Genomic DNA, 22,436 nt, shown 5'->3' with positions numbered 1-22,436 from the left:
CTGTTAAAACAGAATGATTCATGTTTAATAAACTTGGAGTCGTACCTCTCCTCAGACAAGTCCAGCTCCTGACCATTCTTCATCCACATCACCTGAATGTTCGGCTCAGAAACCTCACACTCAAAAATCGCCTTCTTCTTCTCTGTGATCTTAATGTCCTTGATTTTCTTGGTGAATTCAATCACACGGGCTGATTCGACAAAATAAACAGGTATATGAATCTGCAGTTTGAAGATTTTTCCTACAAACTATGTTGAATCAACTAAATATCTTTGGTTCAACAAACTCTAACTAACACAAAAACCATCCCATTACCTTCAACGAACAGGTTGGCGGCGGTGGCAGCAGACCCTGCCACGAACTGGTACTCTCCTCCATCCCCGAAGTGAACATTCCGAATGGAAAGGGAGTGCGTGAGCTGCCGGCTGCGGACCTGACATCTGTCCGACGACTTCACCTCCACACCGTTCTTCAGCCACTTGTAGGTGATGCCCTCGTAGTTGACGGTGACCTCGAAGGTGATGGTGTCTCGCTCCTGAGCGTTCAGGTCCTTCAGCATGGACGTGATCAGCACGGCTACAGAGGAGACGACAGTATGGGTTAAAATATACATAACATTTAGTCAACGGCTTTTAGAGACACAAAGACAGACGACAACTGAAAACTAAGATTTAAAATACTTTTGTTAGTAACTCTTCAATTTAGATTAATAAAGTTTTAGAGGATTCTGGTTTTACTCTTTGTATTTTATTAAAAAAAAATCTAGTTTAAGGTCGAAGAGGTCTAATCCAACAATCCACTCTATCTCAGTTACATTATACTCTTAGTTAACTATGTTTTTTAACTTAATTGTTACTGACACACCTTAACAGGCAATTAACATTACAAAATAAAATCATCTTGAGTTCGGGCTTCACTAGACACATGCACATACAGATGAAATACAACCCAGGCATCAGACAAAACTGCTGGCATTGTACGTTTCTACAAACCATCACATTACATTTGTTTCATATGCATCATATCAACGTTTCTAAAGTGACCTAGTAAATGAGCTGACTTTGTCACCAGGAGGTGGAGGGGATGGTAATGGTGTGTCACCTCGAAGAGACGCCTACCGAGCTACAGACCATTGTTCAACACCAACACACAAAACCAGTCATTCTGGGAGTCGTGGCTTTGACTCAAGCAGCTGTTTAGGTACCAAACGAGGTGTTTTCACCAAGGATAACGTTACGAGAAGTGATAATTTTCTGTCGACATGTCGCTGCCCTTCTTTTCAGTATAGTGCCACAAAAAGCAGTTGGTTTTTACAAAGATGTTGCTGCGTTTCCTGCCAGGAGGAGCCATGAAAAGAAGTTCTTTTTAGCGAGGCGCTGCTGCACTTCCTGCCGAAATAGTGCCACAAAACGCGGTTGTTTTGTTGCGAGACATTTCTGCATTTCCTGCCAGGATGTGCCACGTTTGCTTTGTTTTTTACAGAGACATCACTGCATTTCCTGCCGGTATAGTGCCACAAGAAGAGGTTGTGTTTTTACAGAAATGTAGCTGCGCTTCATACCAGCATACTGCCACAAAAGTAGCTGTTTAATACAGAGACATCTCTGTACTGTATAGTGCCACAAAAAGCAGTTGTTTTTTTACAGAGATGTCGCTACACTTCCTTCCGGGACAGTGCCGCAAAAATTGGTTCTTTACAAGCGAGGCATTGCTATGTTTCCTGCCAGTATAGTGCCATGGAAAGTGGTTGTTGTTTACATAAATGTAGCCGCATTTCCTGCCAGTATAGTGCCACACAAACACAAAGACATTCCTGTGTTTCCTGCCGGAATAGTGCCAAGAAAAGAGGTTATTTTTACAGGGACATCACTGTGCTTCCTGCTGGGATAGTGCCACAAAAAGTGCTTGTTTTATACGGAGATGTTACTGTGCTTCCTGCCAATATTGTGCCTCCAAAACTGGGTATTTTAAGCTGAACATGATCTTTTTCTAACCATAACCAAGAGGTTTTTGTGCCCAATCCAAACCATCTTAATCACATTGTTGTTTAAACTTAAAGTTTCAACATATCTGCTGTATTATAATGTACAAATGTATCATCTCTGTTGTTCACAGAAAAGTACAATGCCAACATTTTTCTGACAGCTGGGTTTAAAAAATAAAAGGGACAGAACACACACACAAACATCCATTAATATACAGTACATACCTACAAAAATTACACATCAAAACAAAAAAGTACAAGATTCTCCACTAAAGGTCGTCAATAACTGAAGTCGATCTCCTTGTACAAACACAGGAAGTTATTATGACTTTTTAAAACCACTGAACACTGTGGGAGGACTCGGCTTCATCCAATTAACAGTAATTATTTTGTCTTCCAACCATGAACAGATTGTGCAGTATAGTAACACTGGTCTGTGGTAAACAGGTGCTCAGACAGGTGGCAGGTCCAGGAGGATGTCCCTTTCCTCTTCTGTGAAGTATTTCCAAAGTATTTTTGGGCAGTCCAAAAATAAATGAGTAAAGGTCATCGACCACACCCCAGTGTTGTTGGTAGGACAGTTTTTAAAGACACAGCGGGGTCCTAAAGAACCTCATTTTAAGCTTCAAATCAAATTCTTTAGCTGGCCTCCAACCCCCTGTGACATCTAGAACATTTTCTCAGGCGTCCACTGTTGTTTTCAGACCCAGTTTCTATCATCCTTTAACATTTTAAGTCTAATCGGAAGTATTAGCGTTAGCTTTTTGTACATATGGGTTGTTGTTTTTTTTTGATGCAGCAGGTGTTCAAACAGATGTAGAAAATTAGTTTCTATTACAGACTGTATTAAGAAGTGGACGTAGCCTCTGGGTCTGAAAAGTGGAGCCAGTGGTGAAGTCCCTCTAACCTGCATTCTGTCTAATGTCCAGCAGGTGGCGACTCCAGTCTGACTGCATAGAAGTCAATGAGAAACTGGTCCTACTTCTGGTTTGATTTACGACCTCAGAAATAAATCAAACGAGGAGTAGTTTTCAAGTGATCTTCAATACATCATGATGAACATTTTGTAAATGATGGAGTCAAACACACCATAAAGCAGAGGATGCTTTATCGTGTCACTACCTTGTGATTGACAAGTCGCTACCACGGCGACCTGTCAATCAGGATAGAGGCGTATCCTCCACAGCTCCACCCCCTCGTCCAAACATGGTCACTTCTGGCTCCAAAATGCCAAACTGGAGGTTTCAGAACTGGAGTCCACAAACCAGTGGGTGACGTCACTTCTTTTATACAGTCTGTGGTTTCAGTACTGGTTGGTTCTTTTTTTTTATTCCAGTCTGTATTTTCTTTTTGAGGCACACTTGTCTTGGAGTTGTGAAAAAGATTTAAACATGTTCCCATGGTTGGCTGTATTCAGCCCATATTTTAAAGCATTATGACACACAGAATTTCCCTCTATGGGCATGGCTCCATTCAGATCTTTTGGACTCAAGTTTAGACCTTAGACCATTTTTTCCCATGTATTATTCATTTTTGTTGTTTTCCAACTAAGAATGGAAGGGTAGCTGGTGATGTTTCTAGTGAGGAATTTGTTCAATAGAAACCCGTCTACGCACTATTCACCCCTCTGAGCTGGGCCGCCCACTACTAAAGTTTTAGGTAAACCAGACCTCCCTTATCTTTTGTTGACATCAGTGACTCTGTTTAAACCCTGACAGTTAAAGAATCAGGATAAAAAATTATCTTTAACAATCTGACTTCAGCGTTTTTGTTTTACGCAAGTCTGTGAATTCACATTAACAAGTCCTGTTCAGCATGACCATATGTTCATGAAATGTTCTGTGGTCAGTTTCATGTTTACCACCAGCTGTCACAAACACAACAAAATTTAAACGCTTTTGTTTCTGCACCCATTTTTCACAGGTTGACGTTAAAAATCTGAGACTTGTTTGATGGTCTGTGCTATGTATCTCAAATTTTGGTCGCAAAATCTGTGTTAGTGAGCTCTTCTTTTCCATGATAATCCATCCACCTGACAGGTGTGGCTGATTGAACAGCATCATTACTGCACAGGTGACACAGATGGAGCGTGTTGTTAACATGCTGACTGCAGGAACATCCACCACAGCTGCTGACTATCAACTCAGTGTTCATTTTATTACCATAACACATCTCCAGTGTTGTTTTCCTGAATTTGGTAGTACATCCAACCGATCTCACAACCACAGACCACATGTAACCACCACATCCAGCGTCTTTGCCTGAGAGCAGCCGCCTGAACTGCTGCATGCTCGTTGTCCTCATAAAGGTCTTGACCTGACAGCAATTTGTCATTGTTACCGATTTGTGTGGTTGTGAGGTCGGTTGGATGTACTGCCAAATTCAGGAAAACAACATTGGAGACGTGAAAAGGTAATAAAATGAACACTGAGTTGACAGTCAGCAGCTCTGGTGGAAATCCCTGCAGTTAGCATGTTACAAACACACTCCATCTGTGTCACTGTGTTGTTGTGATCATCCCAAAACACACCTGTGTAGTAATGATGCTGTTCAATCAGCCATACCTGTCAGGTGGATGGATTAGCATGGAAAAGAAGACCTTACTAGCACAGATTTTTACTGACAAAATTTGAGAGACGTACATCAGTTGAGAACATAAAAACAAGTCTCAGATCTTTAACTTCAACCTGTGAAAAATGGGAGCAAAAATAAAAGTGTGGCATTTAAATTTTTGTTCAGTCTTTATGTATATATATAACCACTACTACTACTTCCAACTACATATTAAAAATAATGACAATATTGATAACAATATCATGTAATAATTTGAAATTAATTACATAATAGAAAACAAAAAAATCTAAATGATATAGCAAAGCACAACACATACAAATTAAACTTAATGCATTTTTTGCGAATCCTTTTCCCCCCTGTATTTGTCATGTCTTTAAAAGTAAATTTTGGTTTGTCTCCTGCATTTGTTTTTACATTAGACAAATCTAGGGCTGCCCCCTGAAAGCTGGAGATTTGAATCTTCAGTCTGAGACACCTCTTCGTTTTGTTTTTCACTCAGTGTGTAGTGTCCTTCTGGGGACATTTTGGTACCTAGATTTTGCTGCAACGCGAGCTCTCCTTGTTTCACACTGCTCTCGCAGTACAGACAGCTGCAGACACAGGCAGCTGCAAACACAGAGGCAGCTGCCCAGAAGAAGAGATGCTTTGCCCCGTAAGGCTCCGAAATAATATTATCTTCTCTCCTATGCTTAGAAAAGGTGAATTTACAGCTCGCAGCATCTTATACGACCCAGTCTCTCGCTTTTGTTTGATATCTACTGTCGGCAAAAAATGTTATTGCACATTTCTGATCCGTCTTTAGCGCTGTTAGCTTGTTTACTATATTACAAACGTCCCATTGAGTTCTGTTTAAACTTTCAAATTCTAGATGGAATACAGAAAAAAAATTCATATTGAACAGCTGAAACTGATTCGACTGACTGATCATTCTAGGTCGGGTACACCCCTACACACATTTTTACAAATTGTATGTAATTCTTTACTCCACCTCATATATTTTTCTGCTGATCATCTTTATGTCTGATTTGCCATACTTTAAAAGTGTATTGTTAATATTTGTTAAGTCTTTAACCTGAAGGGAGTGACCACATGGGAAACACACAGAAACTCCACGAACAGTTATAACCACAAGATTTCAGGACGTTTGAAACATCGACACTGTTAGACACTTGGGAGTTATCAGTCTCACTCAGAGACATTTTATTTTGTTGTTAATTGACTTCTGGGTTTGACTTTAAACGTGATCTTACGGCTAACGGTGAGCGTTGCAGAGACTCGGTCGTTCCCGCAGACGAAGGTGTACTCTGCCGAGTCGTCCCTGCTGGTGTTCATGATCTTCAGCTGGTGCAGTTTTCCCTGAACCACGATCCTGAACTTCTCGCTCATCTCAATCTCCACGCCGTCTTTCAGCCAGGTGGAAGGCACATTGAAGTGAGAAACCTCACACTCAAACGTGGCCATCTGGGTCTCTGGGACCTCAATGCTCTTCAGCGGTTTGGTGACTCGCAGGGCTGCAGGAGAAAACATAATGAGAGTCAGACAAAATATCAAAATACGTTAAGATCAAAAATCTTAACGTATTATTCTTTACATTCTAAACAACTTATATTCATTTTAATTAAAAAAAGTAGAATTCCTAAAAACATACTAGAAAAAATAACTTTCTAATTTGGAAATTTCAATTTGGAAAACTGTAACACATTTTACTACATAAAATACATACAAATTAAAAATAACTATAATGAACACAGTTTATTTTTCTCCTTTTGACATAATATTTAAAAAAAATTAAACAATAAACATTTTACTATTTTTTTATTTTGAAATTGTATAACTACAAATTGAAAAAAAACCCTATATTTTCATTTAAAATAAAATAATCACAATTTACAAATCAATATAAATTACACAACTTCTAAACTTCATTTTTTTTACAAAAATTTACAAGATAAACCAACTGATGTGTTTTTAGAACGTTTAAAAAACATTAGAGAAAAATGTAAAAACTGGATTTCAGTTTTCATTTGTGCTTTCTTAAAGATTCAGATGTATTTACTTTCCTATCTTCTTTTCATGAGCAGTTTTATTGTTAGAATTATCATTAAAATGTTACATACCCTCCACAGAGAGCGAGGCGCTGCACTGCAGGTGTCCGACCATGGCGGTGTACTCTCCTGCATTGCTGCTGTCAACATGCTGCAGGATCAGTTTGTGAGCTTTCCGCTCAGACAGAATCTTGCACTTGTCGCTCGGCTTCAGCTCTACGCCTTTAAACATCCACCTGACGGGGATATTGTCATGTGACAGGCTCAACTCAAAGGAGGCGGTGCCTTCCAGCAGTGATTTCACGTCCTTTATCTTCTTCACAATTTTGATTGCTGCAGAAACAAACGGCAGGTAAAAAGGATCAAAATTTAAAATACTGAAATGCTAAAAGTTTAGCTCCTAGATGTTTGTATTGGATATTGTTTGATCATTGATTTAAGGCTCATTAATTATGACAAGATTTACAGTAAATCAGTGATACTTACTCTCAACATTGAGTCTGGCGTTGGCAGACAGTTTTCCAAGTTTGAAGGAATAAACAGCCTCGTCCTGTGTGTTGCAGTTCTTGACCCTCAGTGTGTGCACCATGCCGTTGGTGGTGATCTCGTATTTGTCACTGTTCTGCAGCTCCACGCCACTCTTGACCCACTGGGATCCTTTCACATCGGGGTGTGTGAGCTCCAGCGTGAACACCGCCTCCTGGGTCTCTGTCACAGTCTGGTTCTTTAGAGTTTTCTTGATCTTCACCGCTGCAGGGGGAAACAGATGACTCAGTTCTCACACCTAGTCTATAAGAAACAATATAATGATGATTCACAGTAACTGTGTTGAGCGGCCGGTACTTACCCTCCACCCTGAGGTTGGCGGTGGTCTTGGAGTTGGCCACCTGGTAGGTGTACTCCCCGACATCCTGTGGTCTCGTGATGACAATGACGAGGCGTCTGACGGCCCCGTCCATCTCGCTCACCACGTTGTCACTGAAGTTCACATGATGACCATCCTTCATCCATTTGCCCTCAGCTTCGGCATTGGCGACTTCACACTCAAGCACAGCTGTCTGAGACTCTGCCACCGTCAAGTCATGCAGGGGACGTGTGATGGCTCCACCTGGTGGCAACAGAAGGGAACAGTTTGTTTTAAGATTCTGGGGCAACAGAGCACCGTCAGAGTGAGCTATAATTACTGCCTCACGGTTATACACCTCAGCGTACCAGTCACGTTACTGTTACAGTTTACATTCATGTCTGTCCAGACTTATATGAAGCCATGACAGCAGACAGTGCTTCAAATGTGGATGTTGCTACAAAGTCACTACATATTCTAAACCATGGAGGATTCACACAAAGAAGATCTGAACAATCAGCACAGATTCAAGGTGGACACCCAAGATTAGTGTCACCAAAAGAGATACTGGTGAGATACTGCATTCACAAAAGTGAGACACAAAGTCACAGTGACCTTCGACCTTTGGCCAACGAAATCTAATCAGTTTATTGTTGTGTGCACGTGGACGTTTGTACCAAATTGGAGGGAATTCCCTCAAGGCGTTTTTGAGATACCGTGTCCACAAGAATGGGACAGACACAAGGTCACAGTGACATTGACCACCGATATCCGATCAATTCATGGTTTAGTCCAAGTGAACGTTTGTGCCAAATTTGAGGAAATTCCTACAAGGTGTTCTTGAGATATGGCATTCACAAGAAAGGGACAGACACAACGTCCCAGTGACCTTGACCCTCGACCAACAAAATCGAAACACTTTATTGTTGTGTGCACATGGACATTTGTGCTCAACTTTAGGACATTCCCTCAAGGCGTTCTCGAGATACAGCTTTCATGAGAATGAGACAGATGCTAGGTCACAGTGTCCTTTGACCTTTGACCAACAAAACTAGTCAGTTCATCGTTAGGTCCAGTGGACATTTGTGTCAAACTGTGTCATGTTCAAGAGAATGAGACGGAAATACAACCCGAAAACATAATGCGTCCATCCACTGCTGTCACTGCCACAAAGGCATAAAAAGTCTGTAACAGCATCTAAATTGAGGTCAGTAAGAACAGCAAAGTATTTTATATACTTATTCATGACAATAAAGAACCATCACTGCATGTAATTAAAGGTTTATTGTTGGGTGCGTTTGTAGAGGTTCAGCGTCTCGCTCAAAGACAATTTCTTGATTTCCTGACCATGACGAACAAAAAAGCTGCTGTCGAAATCCAACTTAAGGCCTTTTGTTAGGACAGGACAGTATCTGTAAACACTGTGTGGCCCTGCCATAGAATTCTGATGTGAGTGTGAGTTTGTTCACTGGAATGTTACTAAGCCTTACCGGACACAGTGAGCTTGGCGCTGGATGTCTTTTCACCGGCATAAAACATGTACTGGCCCTCCTCATCCTTCATGGTGTCGATGACCGTCAGAGAGTGAGCCTTGCCCTTGGACTCCATCTTGTATTTGGGTCCAGGTTTGAGCTGCTGGTTCTTGAAAGTCCAGGCCGGGTCGATACCCGAGTGAGAAACCTCGACATTAAAGGTTACATTCTGGGACTCTGAGCACACTTTGTCTTCCATGTGCTTCACAATGTGTACCTCTGTAAAAACAACAACATGGTTAGAACACTGAACTGGAATTGGGGCCTAAAAACAGGATCATGAGAAAATGAATCTTACTTTCGACAGACAGGCTGCAGCTAGTGTCGACCTTGCCAACCACTAGTTTGTAACGTCCTTCATCAGAGGCGTAAGTCCTGGTGAAGACCATACGCTGCTTGGCTCCCTTCGCCAAAATCTGGACTCGGTCACTGGGCATCACCAGTTTGTCGTTGTGATACCATTTGACTGAACTGACATCCTGAGCGGAGATCTTGGCCTCCAGAACAGCCTTGGTGCCTTCGATGGAGGACACGTCCTTCAGTGGGACCACGATGTCAATTGCTATAAGAAAAGACAATTAATGATAATCGTGGATGTAAGGGTTGATTGTGTTTAGTGTTGGGTATTACTAAGATCCGCTACTTGTTCTGACTCTTACTTTGAACACTGAGTTTTCCCGAGGTGGAGATGTCTTGGGTGGGAACAACAAAAGAGTAGGAAGCAGCATCTTCTCTGCTGACATTCTCCACCAACAGCTTGTGAACCTGTTTGTCGATAACGATGTGGACACGGTCCGAGGCGGAGATGGCCTGTCCATTCTTCATCCAGGTTCCCTCAACATTCTCCTGGGAGAACCTGACCTCCAGCTGAGCGATGTCACCCTCACACACTGTGAGGTCAGTCAAGGGTTGAACCAAGGTAACCGGGCGCACTGAAGGTAGAAAGAACCCAGTATTATCGCTTTAAACTACAGTAAGCAGAGAATGAGTCACAATATGCAAACTGTATGAGAACTGCTCATTTACTTAATAAATGTTCTCTTTTTTGAGGACTACAAGTCATTCACGAGTCCCAGAAAGCACCAAGACAAGACACCCTCAATCAGAGAATATTTTCAAACCATTCATTCTTGAACACATTTAACAAATTTGATTAAACAGCAGAAATAGGCTATAACTCATAGAATCACTCAAAGAAGTATCCTGTTGATAAAGAAAGAATCCCTTTCAAGAGAATACATATGTGGCTCCTAATACTTCACTGCTCTCTCAAGTTGCTTACATTTCATCTTCAGTGAGGCGCTGGTCATCAGATCTCCACACACAAAGGTATATTTCCCTTGGTCTCCTTTTCTGATATCCTTGACTGTCAGGGTTTGTCTTCCTCGGCGAGAGGACATAATGTATTTACTACTGGGAGAGAGCTCCTTGTCTCCAAAGTACCAGATGCCCTCAGCGTCCTCACGAGACAGTTCAACCTCAAACTCTCCAGCGTAGGTCTCTGGCACCTCTATGTTCTCCATGTGCTTTACGAGCTCCAGGGCTGCACCTAGGTACAGAACAATATCAAGAACAGTTATCCACCCAAGTAAGGCCAAAGAAAACAGTGGATTGAAAGTTTCTGGGTGGGGAGATTACCTTCTACGTAAAGCCTTGCACTCGTCTTGATGCTCTCATCATCCACAACCATACAAGTGTATTCGGCATCGTCCCTCATTTCAATCATCAGCACAGACAGGAAGTGGACCTTTCTGTCTGAGTGCATTCTGTATTTCTCTCCAGAGAAGATCTCCATGTCGTTCTTGAGCCATTTGACTTTGACGAAAGGTTCGTTGGTTTCGCACTCAAAAGTCACCATGGTGTCTTTCTCATTTGCATTGACATCCTCCAGGTTTTGAGTAAAGCTGATTGCTGCCTTGGCTGCAATGAAAACATATGAAGTGAGACTTTGACAAAAATAAGGACATAGACAATTAGCATTTCGCTGGAGAGATTTGGTATAAAATAGCATTACCTTGCACAAGCAGGAAGGCATGGCTTGAGGCCTCTCCAGCGATATTCATGGCTTTAACCATGATGCTGGCAGAGTCCTCTGCTGTGACATCTCTGATCACCAGTTCACACACATGATCCTCAGGCCAGTACCAGTAAATACGGTCAGACTTTTCCACCAGAATACCGTTCTTGAACCACTGGCATTCAGGTTCGGGTCTGCCCACAACTCTGAGTCGGAAACGAACCTCGTCCATTGGAGCAACTGTCTTGCTTGTGATGCGTTCCAGGATTTTGGGTGCTTCCATGCTGGGGGACAGCTGGATCCTCTCAGGTTTGATAGTGGGGATGGTGATTTGGCCTTGTTCCTCTATCCTCTTCCTTTCAGCTTCTTCTTTCTCTTTCAAGTGATGAAGCAGCTCCTCCTTAGTCTTCCTCAGTAGATCCTCATAGGAGTCATCTCTCTTACGAGACTTGAACTCCACAGCAGAGATGGACTCATAGAAACCTTCCTCTGTCCTGCGCTTGAACTTGCTCTTCAGTTCATCTGACTCCTCTGAGGTTTTCTCATGAACAATTCTCTGTGCCTTACGCAGCTTAACAACTTCCCTGTCCTGTGCGGCCTCTGCAGGTCGGTCGGCCTTCACAACGTCAAATCCCATTCTGCCGGGGTCATGTGGAGCCTCTGCAGCCTTCGGCTCTGGAGCACGGCGAAGGACAGATCTAAAGTCCTCTTTCTGTTGGATCTCCAGCTTCACAGTGTGCTCAGTTGTGCCCAGAGGATTGTCTGCGACAATCCTGACCTCTCCTGAGTCATAGGACTTGATGTCAACAATCTCCAAGTAGTAAATACCATCATAACGAAGTCTATATCTCTTGCTTTTGCGAATGAGTTGCCCATTGAGGTACCAGTTAACCTTGGGTGCTGGATAGCCGGTCACTCTACAGCGGAATCGTGCAATGTCGCCTTCCAGCACTCTTGCTGGCTCAGGAAGAAGGACAATCTCAGGTTTGGTCTTCTCATATTCTTCATCAGCGGTGACTCCTGTAGGTCCTCCTTCATGTGCTATGCGCTCGATCTCATCCATTCTGTGCAGTCCCTTCCTGCCTTCAGGAAGCTGTGTTTCTTCAACAAGGCCTTTCTCATCCTTAACGATCAGGGTGGCCGAGGTCTGGTCGACTCCAAATTTGTTAACGGCTCTGCAGGTGATGACGCCGCTGTCCCTGGCGTAAGCAACTTCATAGTCAAGACTGCAGTAGCCAAATTCATTGACCATGCGCAACCTATTAGCAGCCTCCAGAGGTTTGCCGTCATGGAGCCACTCCACTACCATGTTGGGGTCACCAATAGGGGTCAGTCTGCACTCAAAATGAGCTGGACCAAAGCGCTTCATTCTGATAGAGGTCAGCTTCTTCTTGAACTGTGGTTTCTGCTGCTTCTCTTTGTCGTAAAGGTCACCCTCCTCCCACTGCTCTTGACCATAGCGGAGATGAAGGGGCTCCAACTCAGGAGCAGCAATCTCCTTCGCCTTGTATGTTCCTTTGGTAATAATGAGCTTCCTCTCAGCTTGAGGAGCAGCAAAGTCCACCTCAACATTGACTCTGCAGCGAGTGGTGTCTCTGCCAGCCTTGTTGATGGCTGTAGCTGTGTACCAGGCACTGTCTGAGCCTGAAGGAGATGGGATCTGGAATTTGGCCTCTCCTTTAGTTCCTTCAATCCTGAAATACAGAGCCATTTCAACACAATGATCAACACAAGCTACTTAACTTCTACATACCTTTGTCAAATGATCAGGAAAACACACACAGCAAAACTTAATGATACGCACTTAATATGTGGGTGCTTCTGTGGGGTGATAATGTCACTGTTTTTCAGCCAGACGATGTCAGGCAGGGGGTTTCCAATGGCTTTGACAGCCAACTCAACCAGTGTGCCCTGCTTCACAGTGATGTTCTTCAACTTCTCAACAAACTGAGGGCGCGCCAGGCTTTCTCGAGCTGTGGATAGGGAAATATAACAGCAATGGCATTTAATAAAATATAAAGACTAGGAGCTCCAAAGACTGGGTGCCGCACTGACATACTAATCATCCCACCAGGTATACATTTTAGGCTGTATCTGGCACAGACTTACCATCAACATTAAGAGTTACAGAGACAGATGTCCGTCCAGCTCTGTTCTGAGCGACGACTGTCCACTCTCCAGTGTCTTTTGGCATGGCTGGGACAATGATCAGGGACTGGACACCGTCCTCTTTAACCACTATCTTGTGGGTGTAGTCATTGACCACTTGTTGTCCTGGGAAAAGAAGGATAAAATTGTTTTTTTGTGGCTGAAGCAATAGATAAAGGTGCATTTCTAGAATTAGTTGAGCCTTTCTCTTACCATTGTGGAACCAGTATGTGTCGGGCATTGGTCTGCCAACAACCTTTAAGTCGAATCTGGCGGTTTGCCCCTCGGAGCATTTTATAGAGGAAGGTTTCATGACAAAGACAGGCTTATAGAGTCTTTCCAGCTGAGCCTCATCTGTCTCGTCAAGGCGGCGGGCCGGAGAGCGTCCTGGAGAACGGCTGGGAGAACGTCCGGGTGAGCGGCTCAGAGAACGAGGAGATGTGGACCTGAAGAGGGAGCAGAGTCATTGATGCCCAGGTGTTCACAGTTATACAATTCAGAAATACTTCTTAGTCCTTTTAGACCTTACCTGATCCTCTGCATCGCTGGCTGTGGTGTGTATCTCTGAGGTGTTACAGTTCCGGACGGCTCTACATAGAGCTTTCCAGAGCTGACGGCATTTCCCTTCATGTTGGTAGCGAAGGCAGTGTACACGCCCTCATCCTCTGGTTGAACCACAGGCACACGAAGGCTGGCTCGTCCATCCTGAAGGACCTCCATCTGGTAACGGCCACCAGGCCTGATGCGCTGGCCATCTTTGTACCAAGCAATCTGGCAGAAGAGAGAAGATCATTTTATACACTGATATAACTTCTCAGCATCAAGTCCTAGCATTTAAGACCCCAAAATCACTTATCTTTAGGGCCAAATTTCTACTATCACTATACAGTGCATGTTCATGTTGTTTTCTTGGAAATTTCTTGTTTTCATATTAATCAGAGTCACATCAAAATTTGTTAACGAACCACAACTTTGAAACATTACAACAGGAGCCACAAAGGCCAATAACCTGATCCTGTTGATTAAATTACAAAAACCTAGGCACTATCTATCAGCCATATACCCAACTTTGATGTGGATCAAAGAAAGTTGCTTAGATTTTAGACTAGCCTTTTACATGTACATGATATGATAAGGTTTTCCACCCTGTACCTTTGGCAGTGGGTTTCCACCCATCTTGCAGTGGAAAGTGACGCCCATTCCGTCCATAATCCTGTAGTTTTTGACTGGCGTATCAAAGGTCGGCTGAACTGCCTCCTCTTCTGCTACAGTCACCGCCACCTCGCCATCCTCTGTCACCAGCTGTATGTAGGTAATCATCATGATACGCAGCTCGATCTCATGGATGATCCTCTCTTCAAAGGCTGAAATTAGAAATTCCTGCAAAAAAAAAAAAAGTAAAACTCAGTAATGTTTAACATTAAATATGATGACATCAATATCACTGAACTCTGTGATTGGTTAAGAAAGAAAATACCGTTTCTGAGACATAGCTCATCGGGGTGGTTACTCTCCTGTGTTCCATCTCATATTCAGTCATGACCACAGAGGGCTCCTGAACCACTGTGGTTGTTGTTGTCACTTCAGTTTTGTATGTCACGTCATGTTGCTTCATGTAGGCTTCATATTCCTCTGTAGAAGCAGAAACACCATGAGACACTGGTGTAACACTGCCTCCCTCAATTCATTCAAGTGGTTTTTGTTTTGTTTTTTAAAGAGAGAAACAAAAGGATGGCAGTACCTTCCTCCAGCAGGCCAGCAGAGGCTGAGGCTTCTCCATGTGGATTCTTCAAAAAGATGGAGTATTCTCCAGCATCATCAGCAAAGGTCATGGAGATCTCCAGTTTGCATGCTCCAGTCTCCCTGTTGTAGGCAACTTTGTATCTAATGGCAAAAAACGAAGCAAAAGTTACCTGTTGTGTCACCATCAGAAAGAGGAAGCTGAGTTTCTAACACATCTAAAGCAAACACGAAAAAAAAGTAACAAGTTGAAGTTTTAAAATTAGAGCTCAGAGTAAATGTCTGTTGTAGAAAACTGAGTAGCTCTGGGAAGGTCATAGCTTTTAAGTTACATGACAACCTGTTCACCTATTATGTATAAAAAAAAAGATTAATATATAAAGGTTACAGACAGAACCTTTACCATCTGGAACCAGTCAAAAATTTTTGACAATGGTAAACAGGTGTGAACAGAATCTGGTACCTGTATCCAGTAGTGAGCGGCACACCACTCTTCTTCCAGATGACATGAGGTTTGGGATTTCCTCCGACCTGGCATTCGAACACGACACCTCCTCCCTCCACCAGCTTCTGGACGGTCGGTTTCTTGATGAAGAAGGGGGCGGCAGACTCTCCTGTACTCACCTCCGCCACCACCCTTTCCTTTGTCTCCATGGCAATACTGAAGGAAACCAACAGCTCCATCAACACGGAAACTTGTGGCTCATTAGGGCTACTGAACAACAACATATCAGACAACTCACGTTTTCTCTTGAGTGATTCCAATTTCAGTGACAGTCGTTTCCTCTCTGCTCTCGATCTCTTCTGACACTACAACAGAGAGTACAAGATCGATCAGCTTCACTAAATCTGAAAATCTGCATTTTTTAAATCACATCTACAGTTGTATGGTTGATATCAGGCTAAAAAGACAGTCACAAGTTTCAATTTATCTCTGAAATTAACTTATGAATCAATTTGGGGACTATCACAGTCAACATGACATCTTCCTCACTGCTGTGTGCTAACATAGCTGTACATGAAGACTGATTTGAAAATGTCTATACGTGCAACATTTCATACTGCCACATTTCAAAGCTCTATCAGTTTAGAAGTGGTGAATTTTAATGTTTTGTAATAGAAACATTTTGCCTTTATTTTATTTTCTGTGGGCTTTGCTGACAGAAATTCAGCTAGCTGTGGTAAAATGTGGAAACAGTCCACTGGTTAGCTAACATTAGCCATGGCTGCTCTGCACTACACACTAGCTGGGTCAGGCGAGAGCTAGCAACGCTCATTCGCAATTATTACGCCATCCCGGTGGTGAGTTGACATTGGTAGTCCTGATGTGTGGTTGAGCAATGCTAAAGGGGTTAGCAACACTTGGTGACCTGGGGGGGAGACCGAAGGTGGCCACGATGTTTCCACAGCAATGCTGTTAGGTCAGGACAACGCTACTAGAATTAATCACTGAATTAGCGGCGCCTCTAGCTAGCTCCCGCCTGACCTGGCTGCTGCGCATGTTTTCACGTTAACATAGCCAGCCAGCGTTGCGTCTCCTCCCAGGCCCAGGTGGTGCATAGTTCAGTAAACTGAAGAGCAGCAGAGTTAACCTACAGACCAACATGCAGATAAGCGATTAGTGGTTAATTACTGACATTCCTAATAGGTATATAAAATTGAGTGAATTAGAAACTCTAAGGGTTGTAATACTTTTCTGTCGTGGTTTAAATTCATTCATTCATTCTCTGTAACCTGTTAGGGGTCATGGAGGGGCTGGAGCCTATCCCAACTGACACTGGGCGAGAGGTGGGTATGACCTGGACAGGTTGCCAGACTATCACAAGACTGACACATAGAGACAGACAACCATTCACACCTATGGCCAATTTAGAGTCACCAATTAACCTGCATGTCTTTGGACTGTGGGAAGAAACCGGAGCACCTGGAGAAAACCCAGCTGATCTCTTATATTTTAAAGTCTTTACATTTTCCATTTGACTTTCCTAAAGAGCTGTTGGAGCAGCACTGCTCTCACAAATTAGCAACATAAAATTCTTTGACCACATTTGTTAAAATCTGCTGACTCACGCAACTTTGAAAAATTGTATTGTATATAATTCAAGTGCTTAAATTAATAAAGTTTGATAAAATCTAATTTTCTAACTGTTTCTCTTAATTTACACTTCATATCTTTTCTTAGTCAAACTGACAAGTCTTTTGTCCATCACCCTACTACACCGTTACCTTTGACGAGCAGGTAGCAGGAGGTGCTGACAGTGCCCGCCTCGCTGGTGGCGGTGCAGGTGAAGCGCCCGCTGTCTTCGGCGAACGCCTCGCGGATCACCAGCCGGGCAAATCCGCTCACGTAGGTGATCTGGAAGTCAATGGAGCTCTCGATTTTGTAGTCCTCTCTGAACCACATGATGGTGGGAGCGGGGTGACCGCTGATCTGACACTCCAGTGTCACTGACTCGCCCTCCGTCACTGTCACATTCTTGAGGCCCTGAACGGAGACACAAGTGGCAACATCAGACACCTTCCACATACTCAAACATTTACTTAGCAACATGTTTTTATAGTAATGACTTGTTTTGACGGACAGAAACGGGAAGTACTCACAGCGATCAGAGTGGGAGGAACAACAGCCTCCTGTGCTCTGGTGGGAACTGCAGCCGCCTCCTGAGGACAAACAACAACAGGAGTCAAAGACAGAAAACAACACATTGTTTTTCAGCGGTGGAGTCTGTGAGGATGGAGGGGTGTAGCCAGGTTAGAACAGATAAAACCCTGCAGAAAAGACAGCGGGACGGCGGTCAAGAGGTGAAGACAGGAAGAGGAGGGTTCCTCATGAGGCAGATGAAGGGCAGCGTATGATTGGCTGCTGCGTTACGGTGAAGTGCTAACAATCCACACGGGGTTAAACTGGGGGAGGTGAAGGGAGGATGACAGCGAGGGGGGTCAGACCAACCTGAGGCTCCCAGTCCTCAAACTCCTCCTCACTCACAGCCTGAGCTCCGACCAGCTGCGACTCAAACTGATATCTGACGTCTCTAAACGGTGGGGGGAGGGGCTCCGGCGTCACGCGCACCTCCACCGCCACCGCTCTGCGAGACGGACTGGGAGACTTGACGGGCTTGATGACCTTTCTGGGAGCGGAGGGGGAAGACAACTCTTTGTGCAGAGTGGCGATAGCAGAGCCAGCGATGGACACCTGACCGAGCCAACGAGAACAACGTTAACCGTCTGAAATAACTCCAGCTGAATAGGAACAAATCTTATGCAGTGAGTCCGAGCACTGCAGCAGACGTCTCCAAACACTAAGGTTAAGATTAAAGGGTGCGGTCAGTATTTTTCAGCCTGTTTTCCATGTTCTTTTGTTATCTGAGTGACTAACAGAGACAGCAATTATTGAGACTGGTCCAGTACTGAGACAGAGAGCTGCAGCAGTGAAACACGCTGTAATGTAACCACTCGGATCACGTTCACACCGTCAATGCATGTCTACTAAAAGTGCTTGTTTTTGCTTCTGACAGGCTCAGATTGTTATTATGTCATGGCTGAATATTTAGCTGATTTTGTCAATATGAAAAAGTCTGCAAGGTTCTGGAAACGTGACTTGGACACAAAACAGACTGGATCAAGAAAAAGGTAAAGTAAAACATTTCATTTCTCTGCAGGGATCCTTTTTATATTGTTGTCAGACACTAAGGCTGCTTTCAGCCCTAGAGTCGTCTCCTTTGGTCTGAATCAGGGACTCATGTTGTTCCAAAATTGTATAATTGCCTAGAGTTGGTTCGTGTTCTCACGGCAGCATTTACAAGCGGACCAGATCAAATGCCTTGTGTGAGAAAGCTGCTCTTGATTGGTCAGAATTTCCATGTGGGAAAAATCCAGGAAGTAAAGCAAACGTTGAAGAAGAGTACACTTGCAAGATAAATGTGACACTTTCTAATGTCACAATGGAGGGACAACTACGCAGGTTGATTTTAGCGCTGCTCATCGTGGACTATATTGCTGTCATTGTTCATTTTAGTCAAACCATACAGTTTGAAAACGAGGTGCGGCTCCAACTAGAAAACAATGTTTTGATGCATTGGATGTGCTGAATGTGCATATTAAGGCAGTACAGGAGGAGGTGCACATTAATAATCCTCCAGGACTGTAACATGCTCATGTTTAACCCAAAAAATGTGTCATGTGACTGCAGTTGCTTCACATCCAGGTCGGAACACCTTCTCACCACAAACCAACCGCACCAGAGTTCGTTTGTAACCAGACTGAGACCACCTCTTCAAGAAGGTCTCAGTCCGGTTGTTTTGGTGCACACCTGAGTGTGATTGCTGTGTTCACACCTGCACAAACGAACCGCACTGAGGGGGCAAACTAACCAAACAGGGCAGGTGTGAATGCACACTTGAATAACAATCTGAGCCTGACCCAGAGTTCAGACACCCCAAGCTCAATGTCTTCAATGCTGCAGCTCTGAGCCCGACAGTTCCTCGAAAGAAAAAGTCAAACATCATGACAAGGTTACCACAGCATGACACCCATCTACAGAGGAGCTGTCAGTGCAGATCACCAACAGATCAGGACTGATCCCTCATTTTCATGAACACAACATGACAGGAAATCTGACTACCGTGTCTGTGAAATTTCTTATCATTCTGCCCATAGACTCCATACTTGCTGATACCCCATCAACCATTTAGGCAGTATCAGAGGCTTTTCTAATACTGGTATCAGAACAAGTCTAGATGTGATTGTATTTAAATTATGTTGTATTGACCCAAAACTGTCCAAGTCTAGTTTTTACTGACTTACTGATTTAAAAAAGACCCCGTCTGTCTTAACAACAAACATCATTTTATCTCATTTTACTCGTGTAGTTTTTCTTTCTCAAGTCATTCAGACCTGTGGAGCCTGGAGTTAATATTTACTGTTCCCACATTATCTCGTCATATCTGGATCCAGACTATCTTAACTGAAACCAAAAACCTGAAGCCAAATTAAAACTAGAAATTCTTAGGAACGTTTGAGCTCATGTCTGAACATCAGATGGCTGTGATGCTGTGGATGCCTAAGAGGAAAAGTGATGTGATATTTTAGGATGATACTGTGAGGAGGAAGTCAAAGTGAAACACAGCACATAACCAAACGGTGGAGACTGCATGTTAAGATATGCGTGTGTTAAAGATGAGATGGAGGATTCTGGGTGATGGCGGCAGCGGCTACCTGCAGCTCCTCTCTTACCTCGTGGCTCGATTCATGTTTAGGAACTGAAACTTTAGAAACTGTGAAATGTGGAACTGGAGACGGAGCGAGACCAGTGTCCACGTGGGTAGAGAGCTCTGTGGTTGTCTGAATCTGGAGTGACCAACAGAGTTCAGAGTTTAAGAAAACTGAGACTTGTTATTGTCAGAGATAACATCTGATGTGAAACTCCTCCGACCTGTGACACCTGGACTCTGCGCTGCTCTGACGTCACAGCGACGGCAGCTGGAGGTTCAACAGGAAGTGTTTTCGTTTCAATGTGTTTCTCTTCAGCTGTTTCCGCCTGCTGTCTTATCTCCACCTCGACAGCCTCCTCCTCTTCAGCTCCGCCGCCCTCCACATGCACGGGCTGACGGACACGAGCAAGGTCAACGGCGGCCACCACTGTGGCCACCGCCCCGGCTTTACCCACTCCCTCAGCCTGGAGACACAAACACCAGCACACAAAGCTCAGGACCTCCACTGCAGAAAGTCAGGAGGGAGATACCCGACTGAAAGCCCCCAAAACTGAAACCACGCTTCAGTAATATTCATACAGGAAACAATTATCATCAGTGAACCCATGATGCCACACATCATGCAACATTAAGAGTGAAACATGCAGCTCGTGATGCAAAGAGAAGATTTGACTCTTTCCTGTGGTTTCATTACAAACAGCAGTGAAGAAGAAGAAGAAGAAGAAGAAGAAGAAGAAGAAGAAGAGGAGATACTCATGATGCAGGTCAGAGACATTCACACATCGTAAAGGTTAATTTACAGAGGTTTATGAATCTTTAATCTGTGGAGAGACAGTGTTGTATGCTGCACAGATTGTAAAGCTGTCTGAGTACAGAAACAAACTCCACCACAATAATCAAGTTTTCCGTCTAAATTACCGCAGAGTTGAACCAAATTTCCTAAAGATCAGCAATGGAAAAAAACATCTGAATTTTGGCATTTACTGAATTTACTGGAGTAATAATAATGTATCATGACCAGTGATCTAGTGGCAGTTGATGGTGGTAGTTGAAGAGGTGGGTGGACTACTGAATGGGTTACTAAGGAAGAAGTGAGTATATTCTCTTATATACTTTAGTGGCTATTTGGCTGATAGGTGGGTAAACTGCCAGAAAAAGAGGTGGGTATACCCAGTATACCCTCCACTACACCACTCACTGTGACTTAGGTATCATAATATATCATATCATGACTTAAGTATCTTGATAATATTGTATCGTGACTTAAGTATTATGATAATATTATATTGTGATTTAAGTTTCGTGATAATATCGTATCGTGACTAAGTTATCTCAATGATGTCATATTGTGACTTAAGTATTGTGATATCGTATCATGACTTAAGTATCAGGATAATATCATTGTGACTTTAGTACCTTGATAATATCATATCATGACTTAAGTATTGTGACAATATATCACAACTTGTGCATCATGATATTGTATCGTGACAAAACTATCAATACCAAGGTATTGTGATAATATCATATTGTGATTTAAATATCATGATATCATATCACGATTTATGTATCATGATATCGTATCATGACTTAAGTATTGTAATAATACTGTAATGTGGGAGTTTTTGATTTGCTGTTTTGACACAAGCGGAGCTGAACATGTGTTGTGGTCCTAAGGAGAGGACAGGTGAATGGACTGTTAAAGGGACAGAGGTTCATCAGGTGCTCAGTAAAATCAACATCAGCTTCTGAGACATGAAGAAATTAAAATAATCAAGAAAGAGTGAAGAAAGAGGAATGAAGTGGTGGTTTGAGCAGCAGGTGGAGGTGATGGAGGCAGCAGACTGGTGGTGGTGGTGGTGGTGGTGGTGGTGGTCTACCTGCTCTCCCGACACAGCGGCCTCAGACGGCCCTCGGCTGCGAGCCTGATCCACAGCAGCCACCACAGTCGCCACGGCGACGCTCTTATCGTCCTGGTAAACATGCTCGTCCTGACGCGTTCACAGCACATCAACACATTAACACATGTTCATCCAACACACAGGCAGAGCTGAGCCACTGAGTCATTTCATTCACATTACTCACGATGCATTCACTGACAATCAGTTTATTCACATCTAAAGGAGAATTCCATTATTCTGAACAGTGGAATTTCCCTTTATCCAATCTGCAGGAACAAGTCAAGCTCGAAAACACAGTCACACTCATTTGCCATAAGACTGTGGGATAAATATAATGTTGTATTTTTAAACTGAAAAAACTAAATTCAAAAGATTGAAACTCACTGACGTTTGAAAGCATGAAATCTAATAAAAAAGCTTTTGCTGGATTGAAACTAAGTT

General features: G+C 43.3%; 2 protein-coding genes across 27 annotated transcripts in view; both read right to left on the bottom strand.

Annotated features, from left to right (window-relative positions):
* The window catches only part of ttn.2 (titin, tandem duplicate 2), a 248,700-nt gene that overhangs the window by 211,516 nt on the left and 14,748 nt on the right, over positions 1-22,436 (bottom strand). For all 26 annotated transcript variants that reach the window (XM_078174675.1, XM_078174686.1, XM_078174684.1 and 23 more), the window contains exons 9-31: positions 17,486-17,545; positions 17,111-17,369; positions 15,628-15,694; positions 15,348-15,545; positions 14,886-15,028; positions 14,622-14,776; positions 14,297-14,524; positions 13,674-13,915; positions 13,358-13,590; positions 13,106-13,270; positions 12,801-12,969; positions 10,994-12,690; positions 10,618-10,899; positions 10,262-10,528; positions 9,639-9,911; positions 9,278-9,541; positions 8,938-9,198; positions 7,451-7,711; positions 7,090-7,353; positions 6,676-6,936; positions 5,809-6,069; positions 316-576; positions 46-190 (exon numbers count right to left, since the gene is read on the bottom strand). In XM_078174675.1, coding sequence (XP_078030801.1) covers positions 46-190; positions 316-576; positions 5,809-6,069; positions 6,676-6,936; positions 7,090-7,353; positions 7,451-7,711; positions 8,938-9,198; positions 9,278-9,541; positions 9,639-9,911; positions 10,262-10,528; positions 10,618-10,899; positions 10,994-12,690; positions 12,801-12,969; positions 13,106-13,270; positions 13,358-13,590; positions 13,674-13,915; positions 14,297-14,524; positions 14,622-14,776; positions 14,886-15,028; positions 15,348-15,545; positions 15,628-15,694; positions 17,111-17,369; positions 17,486-17,545 — 6,416 coding nt within the window. The remainder of the gene's footprint in view (positions 1-45; positions 191-315; positions 577-5,808; positions 6,070-6,675; positions 6,937-7,089; positions 7,354-7,450; positions 7,712-8,937; positions 9,199-9,277; positions 9,542-9,638; positions 9,912-10,261; positions 10,529-10,617; positions 10,900-10,993; positions 12,691-12,800; positions 12,970-13,105; positions 13,271-13,357; positions 13,591-13,673; positions 13,916-14,296; positions 14,525-14,621; positions 14,777-14,885; positions 15,029-15,347; positions 15,546-15,627; positions 15,695-17,110; positions 17,370-17,485; positions 17,546-22,436) is intronic.
* LOC117251148 (uncharacterized) lies at positions 17,758-22,094 on the bottom strand (the record flags this gene model as incomplete). The annotated part of the gene is made up of 4 exons (XM_078174819.1): positions 17,758-18,077; positions 20,117-20,230; positions 20,316-20,558; positions 21,975-22,094. Coding segments are annotated over 4 exons (771 nt in total), but the record flags the coding sequence as incomplete, so codon positions are not given.

The sequence above is a fragment of the Epinephelus lanceolatus genome, chromosome 14 (genome assembly GCF_041903045.1).
Source record: "Epinephelus lanceolatus isolate andai-2023 chromosome 14, ASM4190304v1, whole genome shotgun sequence".
In the NCBI taxonomy this organism is placed as follows: Eukaryota; Metazoa; Chordata; class Actinopteri; order Perciformes; family Serranidae; genus Epinephelus; species Epinephelus lanceolatus.
This window is presented reverse-complemented; position numbering and strand designations above follow the sequence as displayed.